At 30.4% G+C, this 19,351-nt stretch overlaps 3 protein-coding genes across 6 annotated transcripts in view; 1 reads left to right on the top strand and 2 right to left on the bottom strand.

Annotated features, from left to right (window-relative positions):
• The window catches only part of LOC123301827, a 40,300-nt gene extending 35,679 nt beyond the window's left edge, over positions 1-4,621 (bottom strand). For all 3 annotated transcript variants that reach the window (XM_044884738.1, XM_044884737.1, XM_044884736.1), the window contains exon 1: positions 4,495-4,621. In XM_044884738.1, coding sequence (XP_044740673.1) covers positions 4,495-4,561 — 67 coding nt within the window. In that variant the 5' untranslated portion in view covers positions 4,562-4,621. The remainder of the gene's footprint in view (positions 1-4,494) is intronic.
• A 1,217-nt stretch (positions 4,622-5,838) lies between these two features.
• LOC123300426 (enoyl-CoA hydratase domain-containing protein 3, mitochondrial) lies at positions 5,839-7,985 on the top strand. The gene is made up of 5 exons (XM_044882999.1): positions 5,839-5,958; positions 6,029-6,213; positions 6,287-6,521; positions 6,581-6,761; positions 7,540-7,985. The coding sequence occupies exons 1-5, from the start codon at positions 5,923-5,925 to the stop codon at positions 7,944-7,946; spliced, it is 1,044 nt and encodes a 347-aa protein (XP_044738934.1). The 5' UTR covers positions 5,839-5,922; the 3' UTR covers positions 7,947-7,985.
• Positions 7,986-16,795: 8,810 nt separating this feature from the next.
• The window catches only part of LOC123300224 (rho GTPase-activating protein 20-like), a 130,456-nt gene continuing 127,900 nt past the window's right edge, over positions 16,796-19,351 (bottom strand). Inside the window, exons 5-6 of one of the 2 annotated variants that reach the window (XM_044882752.1) lie at positions 18,291-18,934; positions 16,796-18,104 (exon numbers count right to left, since the gene is read on the bottom strand). In XM_044882752.1, coding sequence (XP_044738687.1) covers positions 17,602-18,104; positions 18,291-18,934 — 1,147 coding nt within the window. In that variant the 3' untranslated portion in view covers positions 16,796-17,601. Of the gene's footprint in view, positions 18,105-18,290; positions 18,938-19,351 lie in introns of both variants that reach the window. The other variant, XM_044882751.1, reaches the window with a different exon arrangement.

Raw genomic sequence — 19,351 nt, forward strand, 5'->3', positions numbered from 1 at the left:
TGCCATTAATGTATGTGATTTCGGTCATCTGGCCGAACAGAACCATTATTTTGATAAAATATTTCGACAATTTTTTGAAGCGTTGCTCTGGCGTGAGTCTATTCATTATGAAATGACAAATCAAACTAAACACAAACCAATCCAAATCGGTTTACAAAAAAAAGAAAGATGTGGTGAACCTCTAAAAAAAAGGACACTCTTTATTTAATATGAACTTCATATCCTTATAGCCGGCAGGCCACAAGCTTTTACGAACTTGATGTAATAGTATTACTGTTTTATGTTAGTAATTTTCCAATGTTCAATGTTCGAGGAAAATTTGTTTAACCTAATTCAATATGAAAATTTATTGATTTAATAAAATAATTCTAAGAAAATTAAACTTTAGTTATAACTTCTAATAATTCTGACACATACTTGTTTCAATAGCAAACACATGGGCGTATACAGTAGAGAGTAGCTGCTCTCTCCTAGCTTTTGTTTCTCTAAATGTTTCACCACTTAAGTCCAAAATTTCTTATTTTTCCCCCCTCTTAGACCAAGAAGTGAGTACGCCCATGACAAATGATTTACTTTTTTCTAAAAACAATTTTTCATGACAAACTTTAAAGAGTATTATAGCTAAGTGTAACTGATTTCGATATATATCACCGAATACTGAATATAAAGAGCAAAATGTTTTTAAGAAAGAATGCAGCCGAAAACGACTCCACCTTATATACAATTTAAAAATTCTATTCAATTCAATTTTTAAATTGACTGACTGTATAATCAAAAACCACCTTTTTTTTTTTAAATTCAATTGGGATCCAACGGCTCCAACACACTGTGCATATTTTAAACAAAAATTATGTGTTCAGTTACATGATAGCTAAATAATTAAAAATTTAACTTATGTGATGGTTCTCTAAGCTTAAAAATTTGACGAAACTTTTCTGTTCTAGTTAAAATTGGTTCAACGATAATAAAATTAGATATTTCTTTTGAATTCTGATTATATTTCATAAAAAATATTATATGAACGTCGATTTTAACGCGCGTTTTTACCAAGGCATGTTAATTTGTATGCACTTTCGTAAGGATTGACAATTGCTCCAACACATCTTTGGCGCTTTGTGCCTCCTCGGGTTTAATTTCTTTTTAGCATTAAATATTTAAAATTCCTTAGCGTCAACATTCGATAAAAAAGTTGAGAAAACACTGACTTAGCCACCTTATTTAACATTCGCGTGAACGAATTATTATTATCATACAAACGTGTGAATAGCCACAACATTTAAACAAATTTAAATAAACAATATTTTAAATATATGGTTCTTTATCTTTCACACATCTCACATATTAGTTGTTACTCATTTTGAATAATAAATAATAATTATTAAAAATTATACAATCATTTATTTAAAAAAAAAAAATTATTAAGAAAAAAAAACGTCAGTATTCAACATTATACACCAAGAGCCAAGCCAGGTCGTCAAATTTTCATTTTTCCAGGACTTCTTGCACTAGTATTATGTACAGTGTGTTCCAAGAAAGCGTTTCTAGACGCAAGGCATTGAAATTTTAAAAAAAAGGCGGATATTATTGTGAATTTTACCAAAGAAAAAGTCAAAACTTGGCATATAATGTCCCAATTATGTGGCATTACGTATCGTTGGGGTATTTGCAATAAAGTCAGTAGAGCTTCACTGTCAAATTTTCGAAAAAAAATTTTAAGAGGGCGTTTTAATAATATTCACAAAAATATGCCTATTTTTTCTAAAATTTCAACACTGTATTTAAAAAAGACGCTTTCGCTTTGAGAAATTGTCATTATTTTACCGTTATCTACCGTTTGATGAATTCCTGGTCTTATAACTTGGACCACCCTGTACAAATGGAAAAAGGAATTTGGTGTTTTTTAAATTTGTATATTCCACATTTTACAACTCCCCTCATTCTGCGTCTAGCTGGTAAGGCCCTTGAATACCAGACATCCAGCGCTCAATCAAAATTGGGCAAGTATGATGATGGCTCTTGGTTTAATATAGTATAAGTCTGTTAGTGTTGTTTGTATGTCGTAACAATTAGTCCGTCAAACATTGTGTCTTATTAGCTTTGAGTAGAGGTTCGTGAATGAATTAAAAAATAAGAAAACAAGTTTTTATTTTTTTTAAATAATTCTTTTATAAAAATCTATGTAATAATAATAATTATTGAACATGACCTTGAGAGAATCTATGACAACTAAAAATATATGATAATCCGTCTCTTTAGTATAGCTAGCTAGGCTACATTATCATGCCTATCAATTTGCTATAAATTTTAATAAAACATTATAATTCAACAATAAATGATAAATCACTATTTATAGTGTTACAATATTTAAGTTTGTTCTTTTTAAGAGTATTCAGTCGTTGAAATTTTTAAACTTTAATCCATTTATGCCTTGTTTACGAAGGCCACATTACTGAAAAACCGGGAAATGTCAGGAAATTCAAATTTTACTAAAAAGTCGAGGAAATGGCAGGGAATTACGTAAAAAAAAGACAAAAGTCAGAGAATTTTATTATTTTCGTAAAAAATTTCTTATAGTTTTTATTTCTATACGAATTATTTTAAACAAGCGAACACAAACAATTGACTGGATTAATTGTTGAAATACTCTATATAGAAATTGTTGAATATCAGTGGTTGAATTAGAAGAGTTAAAAAAACCAATACAATTATGGCGGCCTTAGTTTTCAACTCCCTATTCTTTATAGTTTTATAGAAAATGGACGCAAAAATTTTCTCCTAGTTTGCGCTCTCCTGGGGGTAAACAGAGATGTTTACGAAAAAATGTTTCAAACAAAAGTTGTTTATTTTTTTATAAGGAACATTTTTTATATTTAATCTTTTGTTCTATCACTAATTGTTTACAAGATAGGTCTACTGAACCGAGACCCAATTGACCTATGTAGCTCATTTACGAATTCGACTTCACTTTTTACGTCCGGAGTAGGCTGTAAAAATTTCAACTTGTTATCTTATTTCATTTCTGAGTTATTATGTTCACAGACGGACGGGCGGACAACCGAAAATGGACTAATTAGGTGATTTTATGAACACCTATACCAAAATTTTGTTCGTAGCATCATTATTTTTAAGCGTTACTAACTTGCGACTAAATTTAGGATACCTCTATATATATTACATATACACAGGGTATAAAGAGCTGATATTCCTAAATACCTCAAGTTTGTGGGATATCAAGAAAATTCTTAAATGCGACTAATACAATTATTCAGTTCAGTACTTTTTAGTTCATGAAAATTTAACTAAAAAGTTTATTTGATTCTCTATAGTTCTTAGAAAAAGGGAATCATCAATCATAGACGTCAGCGTGACGTATTTACGTCACGTAAACATTATGTTAATGTAGATAAAGCTGATTTGGACAAATATCCAAAAATAAAACTAAAAAATTATGTTCTCTTATCAAAAGAAACTCATTAAGCTAATAATTACTAGAAAAGAACAAACTTAATTCTGAACAAATCAATTTAAGATAACGAAATTTTATTTGTACACCTGTTACAAATATAAATTTTTTGCTTATTCACTAAATTGCATTCAAATTTGAATATACAATCAAATTTAATAAATCATAAACATTTCCTCTATAAAAAAAAATACTCAAAAATTCACTTACTACTTTTTTATTTTTCTACCAATCTTTCCTTTATTATCTTCAGTTACACAAAAAAAAAAATTAACATAAATTTTAAAACGTTTATTCACCTTCAAAAAACTACCACAGCAAAAAAAAAAACAACTCAAAAATACCCGAATATCTGCATATTTGCCTATTTTTATCAAAAAAACTAAATTTAACTGGACGGACTGGTTTTCGTATAAAAATTCTTTTGAAAAATAATAAAAACAAAAAAATTGAAAAACAGTAAACATGTCATATTCATTATTCTGGGAAAAATAACTTTGAAAAAAAAAATCAATAATAAAAATATTTCGCTATAATTTAAAATACGCTGCGTATTTTATTTTAAATTTAATAAAAAAAGAATTATAAATTTTTTTTTCCAAGATAAATAAAACAACTATTGTATTGCAATATTAAACAAATTCTTTTCGCAACCCACATTTGGATCCCATTTATAGTCAACAATGTTACACAACTTTTTTTTTAAAAACAACAATTCTCATGACAGTTGTTTAATTCTCTGCTTATTGTATCGAATTTATTACGGATTTATAAATTCACTACACACAGGAAATAAAGAGACACAAAATCTTAAAATAAACCACACTTGAACACTTAAAAAAAAACTTAAAAAATCACTCTCGAAACGAAAGTAAAAACTTTTTTTTAAATCACATAACACTTTTAATTGTTAACGGATGACGTAAAACTCACGCACGTAATACTTGGAAGAAATTTTTTTTTTGGGGATAAGGATGAAAATTGAAATTTGTTTGTGAAAATGAATTTAATTTTTGATTTTCTTTACTCACCTTCGTCCATATCGGCCATTACCATAACTTGATTTGTTTTTACTTTTTTGTCGCCTTGGAGACGCATAAAACTTATAAACAGACTAGCATACTGTTTGTTGTTGTGTATGACGGTCTGTGCAAAGCATGCGGATTGGTGTTTTTGAATACCCACGTGGGTTCTGTTCTTTATTTTGTAGTGATGTTAAATACTAGACTTGTCCTAAGATCATGTTCTTGACTTGTTCATTATAATTAAAATTAAAACTAACTTTCTTGATAATAAACCGATTTTGATATTCAACGTCACACTTTGTATGTCTTACGCTTCGCCCTCCCTTTTTCGGGAATTCGATTTTTATGTGCCCGAGTTCCCGAAATGTATTAAAAATAATAAAGAGGGATGAAAATATCAACCTGGGGACTTTTCGGGTTCAGGCTTTTTTCGGGAATTCGATTTTTATGTGCCTGAGTTCCCGAAATGTATTAAAAGTAATAAAGAAGGGTGAAAATATCAATCAGAGGTTTTTTTGGGTCGCTGAATTCAGATCAGACCATAAAAAATGTGGAAATTTAAAATATTGGTCGAAGTTTTTAGCCAAAATTTCTATTTCGATCCAGGATAATTTAAAACGAAGTTAAAATTAATATATTCTGAAAAATAGATGTTGTCCTGGGGGTTTTCAAGGTCTATGAATCCGAAACTGATCATAAAATGTGAACATAACGTATGAGAATATTCCGAATTTTGAATTTCCACATTTTTTAAGTACATATTTGGATCTAGCGATCACGGAAAATTCCTAGATAGCATTATTTCGACTTCGATTATCTCCAGAATAATAATATTTTCTTGATACATTTGTGTTAAATTTGAATTTCCCGCTGCCATTTGATTCGAGGATTGCCAATTTGTATATAGGTTGAGTTAGTGTCAAGGAAGAGTTTTTTGCAGGAAGTCAACTTCCACAACCCTCCTTTTTATGTCGAAATATCAGGGATTTTAGCGTTTTTTTAAAACATTGCTCGTTATTGCAGTCTCTTCAAATTGATCTTGTTGGTTGGAATTATGTATGTAGGTTTAGTTAGTGTCATGGAAGTGATTTTTGAAGGTGTTAACTTACCAGCCCTTCTACCCCTTTTTAATGTCGAAATATCATGGATTTTAGCAGTTTTTAAGACCGAGAGATCTCGATAGTCCCACAAATCATAAAAAATTATGGCAGTAAAATCATCTTATAATAAAAAGCACCTACTGAGGAAGACAAACATACCTGATACCGTAAAACTATTTTGTATAAGAGAAAAAAATCACGGCAACCCTAGTAAATTTACATACGTCATTCATAAAAAATATCAACATTTCGCCATATCATATTTGACATTTGTACTTTATAAGTTACGTTTGTATTTTGTGATCAACTTTTATCAATATTCTACCTCGAAAAAATGTTTATATTATCAAAATATGTCTGCAATCAAATCGTAAGTATCGTCTTTATCATAATTTCTTAAAATATCAAAATATTATCATAAAAATATATCTGAATTTTAGAAATTAAATTCTATAATAATTCCACTACGAAGACGCTTCTCAAAAGGTTCTAAACTATTATTTTTAAACGATGAACGTCCACTTACATTCCAACAACATATACATCTTGAAGATGGACCACCAGATGAATTAGTTTACGGTCGACCTGGAGTACGAACAGTATGTTTATATACACCAGAGAACAAGTAAATTGTGCTTACGAACATAACCTTCTTGTGTGGAAAACATAATTGTGGTGGGTTTCTATTTATTTTTTAGGAATGCCTTATCAATTGATTTGATGAATCGCTTAATTTTTAGTATAAAATTAGACGATGATGATCCGAATTTACGATGTATCGTTATGTGGGCAAAAGGAAATGTATTCTCTGCAGGACATGATTTAAAAGAGTTAACAAAAGCTGCTGGTCCGGAAAAACATAAACAAGTGTTTGAAACGGCGGAGAAATTAATGAAAGCAATTGTTGAATGTCCTGTACCTGTTATTGCAAAAGTATGAAACAAAAATTTCTATATTTTGGTAGATAATATTAAAATTGGAAACTTTTGTAGGTTGATGGCCATGCAGCTGCTGCTGGTTGTCAATTAGTCGCACAATGTGATTTAGTTATAGCATCTACTCGTAGTAAATTTAGTACACCTGGTGCAAATTGTGGTATATTTTGTTCAACGCCTGGTATTGCTTTAGCACGAAGTATCTCTAGAAAACATGCGTTACATATGCTATTTACTGGTGAGTAGGTCAATCCTCAAACAAAACCGCCCCAATTAATTCAATTTGTGACACGCGTGTGTTTACCACAGAAAATACTCGATCAATCGTTAAATGAATTCGATTTCTGTAAAATTTTTCAATAAAAATGAGTATACAGAGAAACCTTTTGACCCAAACATGAAAATACTTTTGGGTCAAATGAATTTTGAACCAAAAAATAGGAAAATCAGATTAATTTGATGATTGGGTGCATAATTTTTGAGATTTTGTACAAAATCTCTTACAATGGGCGATTTTTCGAATCGATTTCACATAATTTCATAAAAAATATTTGTCTAGTAGTCAAATAAACCAAAAAATATATAAAAATCGGTTTAATTGGATGATTGAAAGGATAACTTTTGATATTTCCTTCAAAATCCCATTCGATGAGCGATTTTTCGAATTAATTTCATATAAAACATGTTTAATAGTCTAATACACCCAAAAAATATAAAAATCGGATTTATTTGATGATTGGATGCATAATTCCTGACCCTCGTTCAAAATTCCATACAATGGGCGACTTTTCGAATCGATTTTACGTAATTTCATAGAAATTATTTGTCTAGTAGTCAAATAAATTGAATTTCCGCTCAAAATACACGAATTCTCGAAGTACACTTTGTGAACTTACGCCCTTATTGCATCTAGTTCCTCATTTGTAAATATCACAAAAAATTTGTTTACGATTTGCATAAAATTCAATGTTAAAAACTTCAAAAGCACTGATCTATTATTTCTCGTTTTATATTAGGAACACCAATCACCGCCGAAGAAGCTTACCGAATTGGTTTAGTAAATAAAGTTGTACCTCATACAAAACTAGACGATGAATTAGATAAAATTGTTTCAACAATTACATCAAAAAGTCGTGATGTAATCACTTTAGGTAAAAAATTCTTTTACGAGCAAATCGATAAACCTTTATTGGAAGCATACGAGCTTGGATCACGTAAAATGTGTGAGAATTTGGCACATCCAGACGCTACAGAAGGTGTAGATAGTTTTATACATAAACGAAAACCAAAATGGCAAAATGAATTACAAAAAACACCACCAACGGATGAAAGTGATCCAAAACCTTCTTCATCAGATGGTGCTGGTAAAACTACCTCAATTATTGGTAATTTAGGTAATTCGTTAAAAAAATTAAAAAAATAGGAATTTAAATGTTTTTGTAATTTGTAAATCTCTTTTGTTATGTGCCAATTTTTTTTTGTTCTGTTTCGATTTCGAATAAAATGAGCTTATTTTGTTAGGTGGATTTTTATTGAAATTTACCATAGTAATTATTTCTAATCGGTTTGTTGAAGATTTTCTACGGCGATTTTTTGCTACGAAAGAAACTTCTAAATAATTTATGCGAAGATTTCCATAGTAATAGTTTTTTTTTGTATTTTTAATTTTTTTAATAATAAAAGTAAGTGATTTTCCCAACGAATGATTGATGATATTATTATTCAGTAACACGGATTTGAAAAGATTTTGTAGCCATGAAAAATATATCTCCTAAAATGTCAAGTAAGTTTTTCATTATATTTTCCACGAAAATTTAAACTTATGAATATTTAAACAATGTTTAGAAGATCGATAAATCCGTTTTATAATAACTCAGGGGATAAATCGCTTTTGTCGTGCAGTTTTAAATCTTTATGCACCTCTCAACAACCCCTACGAGTTTAGCTAGTGTTCAAATCATTGAATGTAAAACTAGTTATTCTGCTATGCGAGGTGGAGACAACAAATTATAAATAATTAAAATCGATCCAGCCGTTCTTGTATTATAAATGGTGTAACTAACCCGAAATCTTTCGATTTGTTATAGCAACAAAAAAACCGGAACCACAAACTTCAGCAAGTGTCAGTAAATTAAGTATGGGAGGAAAAACGAAATCTGAAAAACTTGAAACAAGTGATTATTTTCAAAAAAAGTCCTTTTCAACTGTTGCTCTAGGGCCAGGCTTAGTATTTGACAATTATGTTAGATCGGTTGGAAATTTGAGAGGCAGTTTTCAAATTCTATCAACTTTTTCGTCTACAAAACCTTGCAGAGGCTGGGACCTCTCTTTTACAGAGCTTGGGAAATTATGAATTGCGAAGAAAACTCAAAATCGACTGAGGACGATATTCATATAAGAATATAATTGAATAAAAACTGCTGAAATCATTTTATTCGATACTCGACAGAATGAGATGTTAATGTTGTAAAATCGTCCTGAATAAATTTCCGTAGAGGATAAAGATGTTAGACACGATCTTGAAAGACGTCTTTCAAATTTTCAACCGTTCTGAAATAACTGTCAAATATTACGTCTGACTTTAGATCTATAAGAAACCTTCGATTTTTTTCTAGTAACAAAAAAATCTTCACAACCACGAACTGTAATAAGTAGCACTCAACCAGTTTCAGGAGGAAAATTGAGATCTGAAAAATCTGTAAATTTAGCAAAAAAATATAGTTCTGTAAAGGAATTCGTTCCAAGATTAAGTTCATCAGAACGACGCCGTGTTAGTTATTCAATATCTACGAACATGAATCCATCAATTGGTACTATTGGTACTCAAAAAAGTCAAATGGATTCTTTACGTGATATTCATAGTCTTTCAGAACTTTACACAAAGTAAATATACTTTAAAGCGTTTTTTATGTTTTCTATACTTTAACAAATTATCTTCACGGTTTTTGCTAAAAACGACATGAAAAATTGTTTTTAAAAAATCCTTAGGCGTTTGATCTTTTCTTCTGAATAATTTTTAGCAGTGTCTCAAGTCAAACTTCATACAATGACAGTTTGAATAATAGAGGATGTGATAATGCGGTTGTAACGGAAATTGATTGGTCTGAAATCGATGAACAGTTTAATGAGGATCAAATATTTGATTATTCAGGTAATTATTAGTTTTCATGTTCATACGTACTGACTTTTGCTGCAGGAGTTTCGCAAGTTTGTAAGAATTAATCGCTTATATTCAAAGAAAGCATTCGAGATAGATACAAAGTGCAAGTTGCTAAAGCTTTATAGTCGAGGCGATCGAAAGAGACGTAATAATTTTTTAAATATCGATTCTCATAGCTCAGTATTTATGAACTTTTTTCGCCTATCTTCAATAAAGAGTGTCTCAAAATTGACACATTAGGTAATTTAGATAGAAAAAGTAAGGATCACGACGAAAACTATGGGCTAAAAATAATGCAATGGCTTAAAATAAGGCAATTTTAGTTTTCCAAGGATTTGAGACAAATTGTGTTGATTATTTCAGAAGATACAGAATTTTAAATCCAGAACTGTCAATATTGTTTGGAAAGCGAATTTCTTGATCCAAAAAGCTCGTACGGGATCTTTTTATAGCTTATTTGAAATTTTTCCAATTGATTGAAAACAAAAGACAGCGTGTCGTCCTAATATAGCCTAACGTCCTAGTTTTACGTCCTTAAAATATATATTCTTGCTCTAATCACAGAATCTTTAATATACGGAACTAAAATTAAATTATTTTCTAAAGATTTCTATTTTAAATTGGATGAAATACTTGATCCCGTCAAATATGAAAATCGTCCAGCACTCAACATACGAAAATTAAAAGATTTCGAATTAAACCAAGATGAACGTGATGGTATATTAAGTTTTCGTATGATCAGCACTGGTTTAAGTTGCTTGGATGTAATACCACGTTTACATAAATACGTTTTTACACGACTTATCTTACGAAAATTAAATTTAAAGAATATCGTTACTGTGACACGTCATCGATATTTACGTCACATTAATTTATCATATAATTGTTTAGAAAATGTTTCATGTTTATCAGCGTGTCCATTTTTAATTCATTTAGATGTGTCACATAATAATTTAACGGAGTTGTTAAATTTTACACCGCCATATTATCTGACTACGGTCATTTATGATAATAATCGTATTACACATATGCCTGATTTATCTGAATTTTGGTCGATTGTTAATTTGTCAATTGAACATAATTTTATTGAGAAAATTGATGGTTTGAGTGAATTACGGTTAAGTATTTTCATGATTTATTCTTTACGCTATTTAGTACGACGCAAAGTGGAATAATGTTACGATTTTACCGGTTTTTATACCTTGTATATATGTGATATAAATCAAGGTATACGAAGTTTAGTTCTAAGTTTGTAACGCTTAAAAATATTGATGCACAGGGTCGGATTAAAAATTTGAGGGGTCCAGGACCCAAAATACTAGGGTATCCGTGTAAAATGACTTTTTCTTTACAAATTTAAGCAATTTTCTGATTTTACAGTAAATTTTACTTTGTATTTATTATAATCATTCTGAGTTATGTACTTTTTTGGAGATCTACGATTGAAGATCGCATGCTCGCTTATTCCATCTATCAATTGCTAGTATGGGTGTTGATAGTCACCTAAGTAGTCCATTTCCGGTTGTCCGTCTGTCAACACGATTCCTCAAAAACGAAAGAAGATATCAGGTCAGGACTCAGGTCATAAAAAGTTGAGTTCATAAATGAAAAACATAGGCCAGGGTCTGGATCCATTTTTTTGGCTCCATCCAAACATTTTTTCGTAAACAGCACTGTTTAAGGTCGAAAATTTGGACAAAAAGTTGTTGTCCATTTTCTCCAAAACTATAAAAGATAGGGAGTTGAAAAATTGGAAGATAGCTTCAGCTAGTGATCTTGTAAAACATTCTTTAAAAAGGATTCTAGAAAATTGTTTCGAAAATTTACGAAATTTCGAAAAAAAATTCTATAAATTATTTTCGAAATAATTGTGTTGGTTTTTTAAATTCTTCTAATTTGTCTAGGCGATTAATGTGATCAATTAAACGCGATCAAACCTTTTAAATATCAAATATTTCGTCATTTTCGTTAACCAGAATGTTTATTCTTGGCATATATCAAAATCTCACATTGAAAATAAATAACAATTTAAACATTTTTATAGATTTCTAAAATCATTAAATCTAAGTGGTAATAATATTGAACGTATTGAAGGCATTAGTAATCTATACATAGAAGATTTAAATCTAAGTTATAATCAAATATCAGGATTTGAGACCGATGTGGATGATAAAAAATATGGTTTTAAAACAATGCCCTGCTTAACTTACGTGAATCTATCGAACAATAATTTAGAAACATTAAAATTATTCGAGGATTCTGGAACGTTACGTATTGTAAATGTATCATATAATGAGGTGGATGATCTATTAGAATTGGGTCATTTTACATATGATGTTGGTTTAATTAGTTTAAATATGACGGAAAATCCAATTTGTAAACTTCCTGGTTATCGTCAATTATGTATACAGCATGTTCTAAATATTAAATATTTGGATGGGGTGATTGTGGACGATAAAGAGAAAGTTAGTTTAATTATGACCCCCCCCCCCCTTGCTTCTTAACCTCCTTGTTCTAGTTGATATCAAAGAAGCTTAATCGGTCTGAATTCAGTCTTCACCAATTCGTCACAAGAGATCACTTCGTTTGCAATAAAGTATAGATTTCTAGGTTTACTTCTAAAAGGGGATCAAATGAGAAGTCGAGGGAGGGGGAAGATCGTAGGTCTATGGGATTTATATTTTAATTCGATTATTTTTTTCATAAAAGGTCACTGCTAATTGTATATTTTCCCCAAATTTATGGCTATGTTCATTAAACAAACATGCAGTATTTAATTTTTTCAAATATTTTAATATGCCCACCATAAATTTGTCAACGGTTCCATATGACCGTCCTTCCACCCCAATTATTATGCTTGTGGGACCTGAAGCTATGAAGAATGATCTTGGTAACTATAAATTCATTATCTTGAAAAGTTTGTTTGGCGATTTTGATAAGCTGATACAAAATATGAACATGCGCACTAAAATATTACCTTTTTTTCATTTTTAAAATATAAAACTTTGTGAGCTTCCCAAGTACGATTAATTTAAGCCTAAAACTTTCTTGGGAAAAGGTTTTTGGGAAAGTTTTGTCTGAACACTGGAATAAATACTCCTAGACTTACCTGAGGACCCAGATAGATTTACGAGGGTTAAAAAAAATAAAAAAAGGACTCATAGAAGGAAATTCAAAGGAAGTAGACAAATTTTTGTCGTAAGGGCTTCCCGGTGTTGCTCATGGGTAGATTTACGAGGGCGGCCAAAAAAGGTAAACCAGAAATGCTTAAGTGGACCTCCATGAAATATCCGCCTACGAGCTTCAACTCTAAATTTGGCATTGCTTCTAGAGAGCCTGTCTTCTTCTCCTAATTTTGGCTTTGTTTTAGCTTATGAATTTTGTAAAAAATATCCTAAACATACATATTTTATTCAATTATATACGACACGACCTCCGGTAGTGGATCGAGAAAAAATTTACGCAACATATCACCATGTAAATCGACAAACTTTTAATTCCATGATTACAAATGGTGAATTTATATCAGTTCATCAATTTTTGGGACATTCATATGGATTTTGTAAGTTATAAAATTAACTTTTTACCAACAAAGAAAGTTTATCCGAAGAATTTATTTTTGTTAAATTGTAGCTCACTCGGAACTAGTGAAAGCGATTGAAGCTAAATGTGTAGCAATTGTTACCAGTGACATCACTGGTGCTTTTCAACTACGCATGAGTGGATTAAATCCAACATTAATTAAAATTACAAGTCAAGATCCAGAAAATTATCGACGTTGGTTACAATCTGTATTTGATACATATTTTTGGGATGTGTTAAGTCCAAAAGATTCTGCCATAATAATAGCTAGAAAAAATTTGCAATTAACACCAGACAGTGATCATATTGTACGACAGTCACGTGATATATATTATGATTTTGCAACGAATATTATTGGTTAGGAAATTGGTAGAAAATTTTTTAAGTAACCAAAACAGATTTGTGCGTAAAATAAGCCCTGGGTCATTTCGGGGCCACTAAGACATTCAATTCTCGATGAGATGCAAAAAATCAGAGCAATCCAGTCCTGATTGAAGTGGTGGAGTTTAATATCGCTCATGGTTTTGAAAATTTTCCTTAAGCTGGTTCGATAGCCTCCCCAAGATCCAGGTTTTCTGTTTGAAGTACTCGACTCAAAGACAAAGTTAAAGAATGTACCGGGCTCAAAATATGCATGGATTCATCAGTGGAAATGTGTCTCATAAATGGGTGTATTTACAGGACTTGATAGTAAAAAATTTATATGGGCAGATTCATGGGAGGGGTTTTGATCCCAAAACTCCTCCCTTGCTCACCGCTGTTTGCACATACCTGTTTTAGTTGCTTCATGAAGAGGTATTCTTGATTTAATCGTTTTATTGTTGTTATAGAATTAGAAAATAAGGAAATTTGTTGTGAATGTACATGCGATTGCGTCAAATTTTTTAGACATGTTGAAGATTGGGAAAAATTTATTGCTAATTTGCATAAGTAAGTTAAATTTTAGTTCAGTTTTTTCTAAGATCAGCGTCATTTTTTTTAACGAGGTTGATTGAAAGGAAGGATTTTGTAGTAACAACAGAGCCGGATTTACGTATAAGCTAAGAAACTGGGCACTCTTGGACAATAAATTTAAAAATAAAACACAATTATTCCAAAGTTTTAAGTTTTCACTTCTGTCGACAGTACCATGATTGACTATCTAAAATCTTGTTTAATTTTGTAGTGATTGGTCTGCAGATCGCCATCAATCTGTTTTTAATTTTAATCCATCTGAAGTCGAAGAGGGAAAGTACAGTATTTTCCATATTTTTTTCCCTTTAAATTCATGAAAGCTAAATTTTTTCTATTTCGAAATAGAGTATCATATGAAAGATCAAGTACACCTTCTGCTAAAGTTACCAGTGATATCATTGATTATTTACATCGTATTACTGAGAAAAAAGCAAAAATGTACGATGAATTGCATCGTAGTAATCCAGGAATATTTGCAGATTCAGTAAGATTCAATGAGAAAACTAGGGTCCTTTTTTGGTTTTTAAATTTTTATTTGTGATATTAGATTTATACTGATCATAAGATTGAAGCTTTTGAAAAACTAAAAGATTACGTAAAAAAGAAGTTCATGGAATATAAAGAAAATTGTAAGGAACCGCACATCGAAATTCCCAAGGATGATGCTTACATGAATATGATAAATCGACGTATCAATCAGGTTTTAGAAGATTTGAACGATTCTGAGTAAGTGATATTTTGCATTTCACAAATAAGACCGGAGAAAAGCTGATCATCTTCAAACGGTTGAAAATTGGAGTTCAGTAATTGCATTGCCTAGGGACTTTTTTATCCAGCCCTGGGTACTCACTTGTTATTATTTATAATAAGCCTTTCTTTTTGAAAATATAGAAACACAGCTTTGGCACAACGAAAACAAGCGTTTGAAACAGATGCGCATGAATCAACTGTACCAGATCAATTGGATCCCATATTTGAGGATATAGTTCAAAGATATACATCGATGCCACGTATACAAGTCGATCGCTTACCTGAAATTCCTATTCACTTAAACGAAACTCTACATCATCTTCTTTTCGATGAATAATAATAAGGAATGAATAAAAAAGAAAAAGCATTGTTTATAATAATAAATTTTCTCAATATATTTGATTTTTCAATATGTTTATAATAATTATATATATTTATATATATATACTTTTTTTTATACAAAAGACAAAGAAAGAACATATTCTCTTTTTAATAAATCTTAGAAAAAAACATAAAAATTACAAAATTTGTATATTTAAAAAATAATTTTTTCATATATCTTTTACTAAAAAATTAATTTGGTTTTGTTTTTATTTAACTTAACAATTTTTTTCTTTTAATTATATTTAAATATATAACAAGTTTTTTTCAACTGGAAGAGGGGTTGAGGTTCATTTTTTTTCGCTGAACCGTAGTTTTTGTGGTAGAAGGAAGACAATTTTTGTATTTAAAAAAAATTTGACACATAATTTTAATTCGAAGAACAAATAAAATGTTTGATTCAAAAATATTTGGAACAATTACGGACAATTTGAAGAATAAAATTTGCTGCCCAATAAAAAAACTGTTAATAGAAAGATGTTTAGCGTTGTCGAATTGAAATTTCTAGATTCAAAACCTCTTTCAAAATTGCTTTTTATCTAATTTTCCCATTGAGATTTTTCGTAGGTAAAGTTATATGCCCATTATCGCCATAGATTTACGATGTCTTTAGGACAAAGTGGTTTAGAAAAAGTGGAAATAAAATCTAACATTATAGCCGAAAATTTGAACAATTTCGATAAATGATTTATATATGTTTTGGGGTATTCTGGAGTAAACGAAAAAAATCCAACATTAGTAATTGATAATTAAAAATGAGTGCTTTTTATGAATCAAAAATATTTTGTCAATCACGGATCTTTTTCTAACGGCCGTATAACCTTAATTACGTAGTGACAGAACTAATGAGCCAATTTTCTAAACTATCTTAGAAAAGTATGAATTAATAAAAAACAGAACACTTGGTGGTAACCGCCGTTTAGAAAATGTTCATATCGTTCCATCTTTGTCAAAATTAAAATCCGCCCAATATTGTTCCAAATTGAATCTCTAAATCTAAAATGATTTTTGATTTGTTCCTCAATCTTAAAAACTAAAAATAGGTAACCTAATACTGTAATTTTCGATTTAAAAAAAAAATTGAAGTTACAAAAAAATTTTATGAAAAAAATAAAAAATTTATAAAACTAGATATTAAAAAAATACGACTACTCTTTACAATATTTTGCTTTTAACTGATACAGTTTTAATAAAAATTCTTATAAATACACAATTTTCTTTAAACGATTTCATTGATATTTTGATTTTTCTTTACATAAATTTTTCTTATAAATAATGTACAAATATTTTTTGAATAATTTTTCATTTATTTAAATTATATGGCGAATTTATTAATAATTAATTAATAATAAATTTGATTTCATTTTATATTTTACAAATCAGTCAATTTTTCAAAGTATTTAAAAAAACTTTGTTAAAATAATTTGTAATATTTTTCTTACGTTTCATTTTGTTTTAATTTCGTCATCGTTTTATTATTATCGGTCAAAGTCGAAACAAATCAGGGATGATATTCCGATTTTGGTATCAAAATTTCAACAGTCAAAACAAGCTCCGCTGAATAAAACGATTTAATAGTTAAATGCAGTGTTGGATTAACCATTGCCGGGACCCACAGGCAAAGCAATTCTCGGAGGGTCTCTAGCCAATGCGAGATCCTTAGCCAGTTGCCTAATGGTTAATCCGTCCTGCAATTATGAGATCAAAACTTCGTAATGATTGAGAAATAAAAGGTTTAGAGCTTCCTGAATTGTGAATTACAAAAAATATTTCAATTGGCATAAATATTTTTTTGCTCGAATTTGGTTTCTTTAAATACTTTTCCCTTAGGATTTTCATTTAAGTCTTGCAAATTACGATGCGATTTAATGCTCAATGCCGCAAAAATTCGCAAAATATAGCCATAATTCTATAAAAATGAGAGGAGTAATTGCCTTCTGATATTAAGCTACTTTTTCAGCATACCTAAAATTAAATATCATCCCTGGATTAAACGATTTACAATAATTCGTCTTCAAGTAAAAAATGTGATAAACTTAGCAAATTATTTGTATTTGGGTCAAATAAACTTTGCTAAGATTTATCTACTGGGGTTACCACATTCTTAATACAAAAAACTGGATTCCCAATTTTTTTGTGTGGTAACTTTAATAAATTTCAATGGCACTTATAAAATTTGTGTGCTATTTCACCCTTAAATGTCCATAAAAATTGCTTTTCCAAAACACTTTTACACATAACGAACGTTTTTTTATACATACGACTCAGATTCATCGATTAATATACACTCGGTTGATTTAGAATGGCATACTGGTGGCGGTTGTCGATACAACGGGGCAGGTGGACGATTTGGTAAATCAGAAGCTCGAGCTGCCTGTCGCCACCAACCACCACGTTGAAAACTATACGATGATGGAGGTGGAGAAATTGATAAATTCAATTGAATTTGATTGAATTTTGGGGGTGTTAATAAGGTGGCATGATGTATTTCAATATCGTTTAAGTTTAATGTTGGCGATGATTGACGATGTTCCATTAGAAGACCGTTGTGCTGTTGAGACTGTTGATTTAAACGGGTGAGATGATGGTGATTTGTTTGATGAGGTAGATGGTAGGGGGATGATGATGAAATATGTGCTGATGTTGTTGCCCATGCTAAACCAGGACTATCACGATCGTCTTCTGATAATGTGAGACCAGAATCACGACTAAGTGATTTTTGATCACGACTTAATTCGACACTATCTACAAGTGCTGAAAGGAAAAAAAACAGAAAATGTTAGTTTTAATATGGTTTCGTTCCCCTACAACAGTTGCCTAATCCGCCTATTGGTTAATCCGTCACTGTTTCGAGATAGGTTTGATGTTCTTTACAGAATTTATTCGTTAAATCTTCGTTAGAGGTTAATTTTCGAATAATTTAGAAAATTTAATACTTACAATGTAAACTATCAGATTCTTCAGCTCCACTATCCGGCGTTGGTTCACCCAACAATGAAATCACATGAGGTCCAAATATTTGTCGACAATGTGTAATTAAATTTTCCACAATTAATGCACTTTCTTTAATTGGATTTGTATCACCCCACATAATACTGGGTCCTACACATACACCCAAATTTTTGGCATTCATTTGATTATGCTCGGAACGTTTTGCCACATGATACAGAACACAAATTATATGGGCCAGTAGTGAATTATTCTCACGTGGTAAATTTTGTATTAATAAACGTAAACGATCAATTTTCGTTGCTGATTTGACCCATTGTATGATGTCACCAACGATTATGGGTTCGGGTAAATTTCGTAGAAAATCTTTTAATAATGCTGCTAATAGTAATGCACTTGTACATAAAAGTTCTTCACAGATGGCAGCACCACCTCGGTCGATTTTCTCTCGAAGTTCTCGAACGGATCGTACACTTGCACATCGTCGGAATATACCGTGGGTATGTGGGCCACGTAACATTAGACCTCGTAATATTGCTATTATTGTTGGTGGTAAGACCCCATTTGTACATATTCGGTTTAATGATACACCCCATAATCTGGCATTCCCTTTCCGGAATAATTTTAATGGGGTTCTGCTGAAACAAGAAAAAAACAAATATTAGCTTTAATTTTGACCCAAAAACTAAAGAAACTTTCGTATATTTCAAAATATAACTTTCTCAGTTTCGATGAGTTCCAAATATAAGACCTGTGAAGATATCTCGAGAATCGAAATTCTGAACTGATTTTAGCCAGAGGCATCGTTTTCTCCAGGTTAAAATTAGCCATAAACGATGTTTTCATGAAAATTGGAGAACAAATTTGTTTGCTGAATTTTTACGATTTTCTTAAGGGGTATCCCTTGGAAAAAACGTAAAAAAAAAAAATGAATAAATTATTTGTTTCCGATTTTAATGAAAATCACTTTATAAGGTAATTTTGACCCAGAAATTACGAAAATCGCATTTATTTGAACGTATTGTTCGATTTTTTCAAGATATGGCTTGTTA

This window comes from Chrysoperla carnea, chromosome 5 (genome assembly GCF_905475395.1).
Source record: "Chrysoperla carnea chromosome 5, inChrCarn1.1, whole genome shotgun sequence".
Taxonomy (NCBI): domain Eukaryota; kingdom Metazoa; phylum Arthropoda; class Insecta; order Neuroptera; family Chrysopidae; genus Chrysoperla; species Chrysoperla carnea.

Coding starts and splice junctions, on each gene's coding strand:
- LOC123300426 (XM_044882999.1), top strand. CDS start 5,923: ATGTTTATATTATCAAAATATGTCTGCAATCAAATC. Junction 6,214..6,286: donor TTATATACACCAGAGAACAA/GTAAATTGTGCT, acceptor TTTATTTTTTAG/GAATGCCTTATCAATTGATT. Junction 6,762..7,539: donor GTTACATATGCTATTTACTG/GTGAGTAGGTCA, acceptor GTTTTATATTAG/GAACACCAATCACCGCCGAA.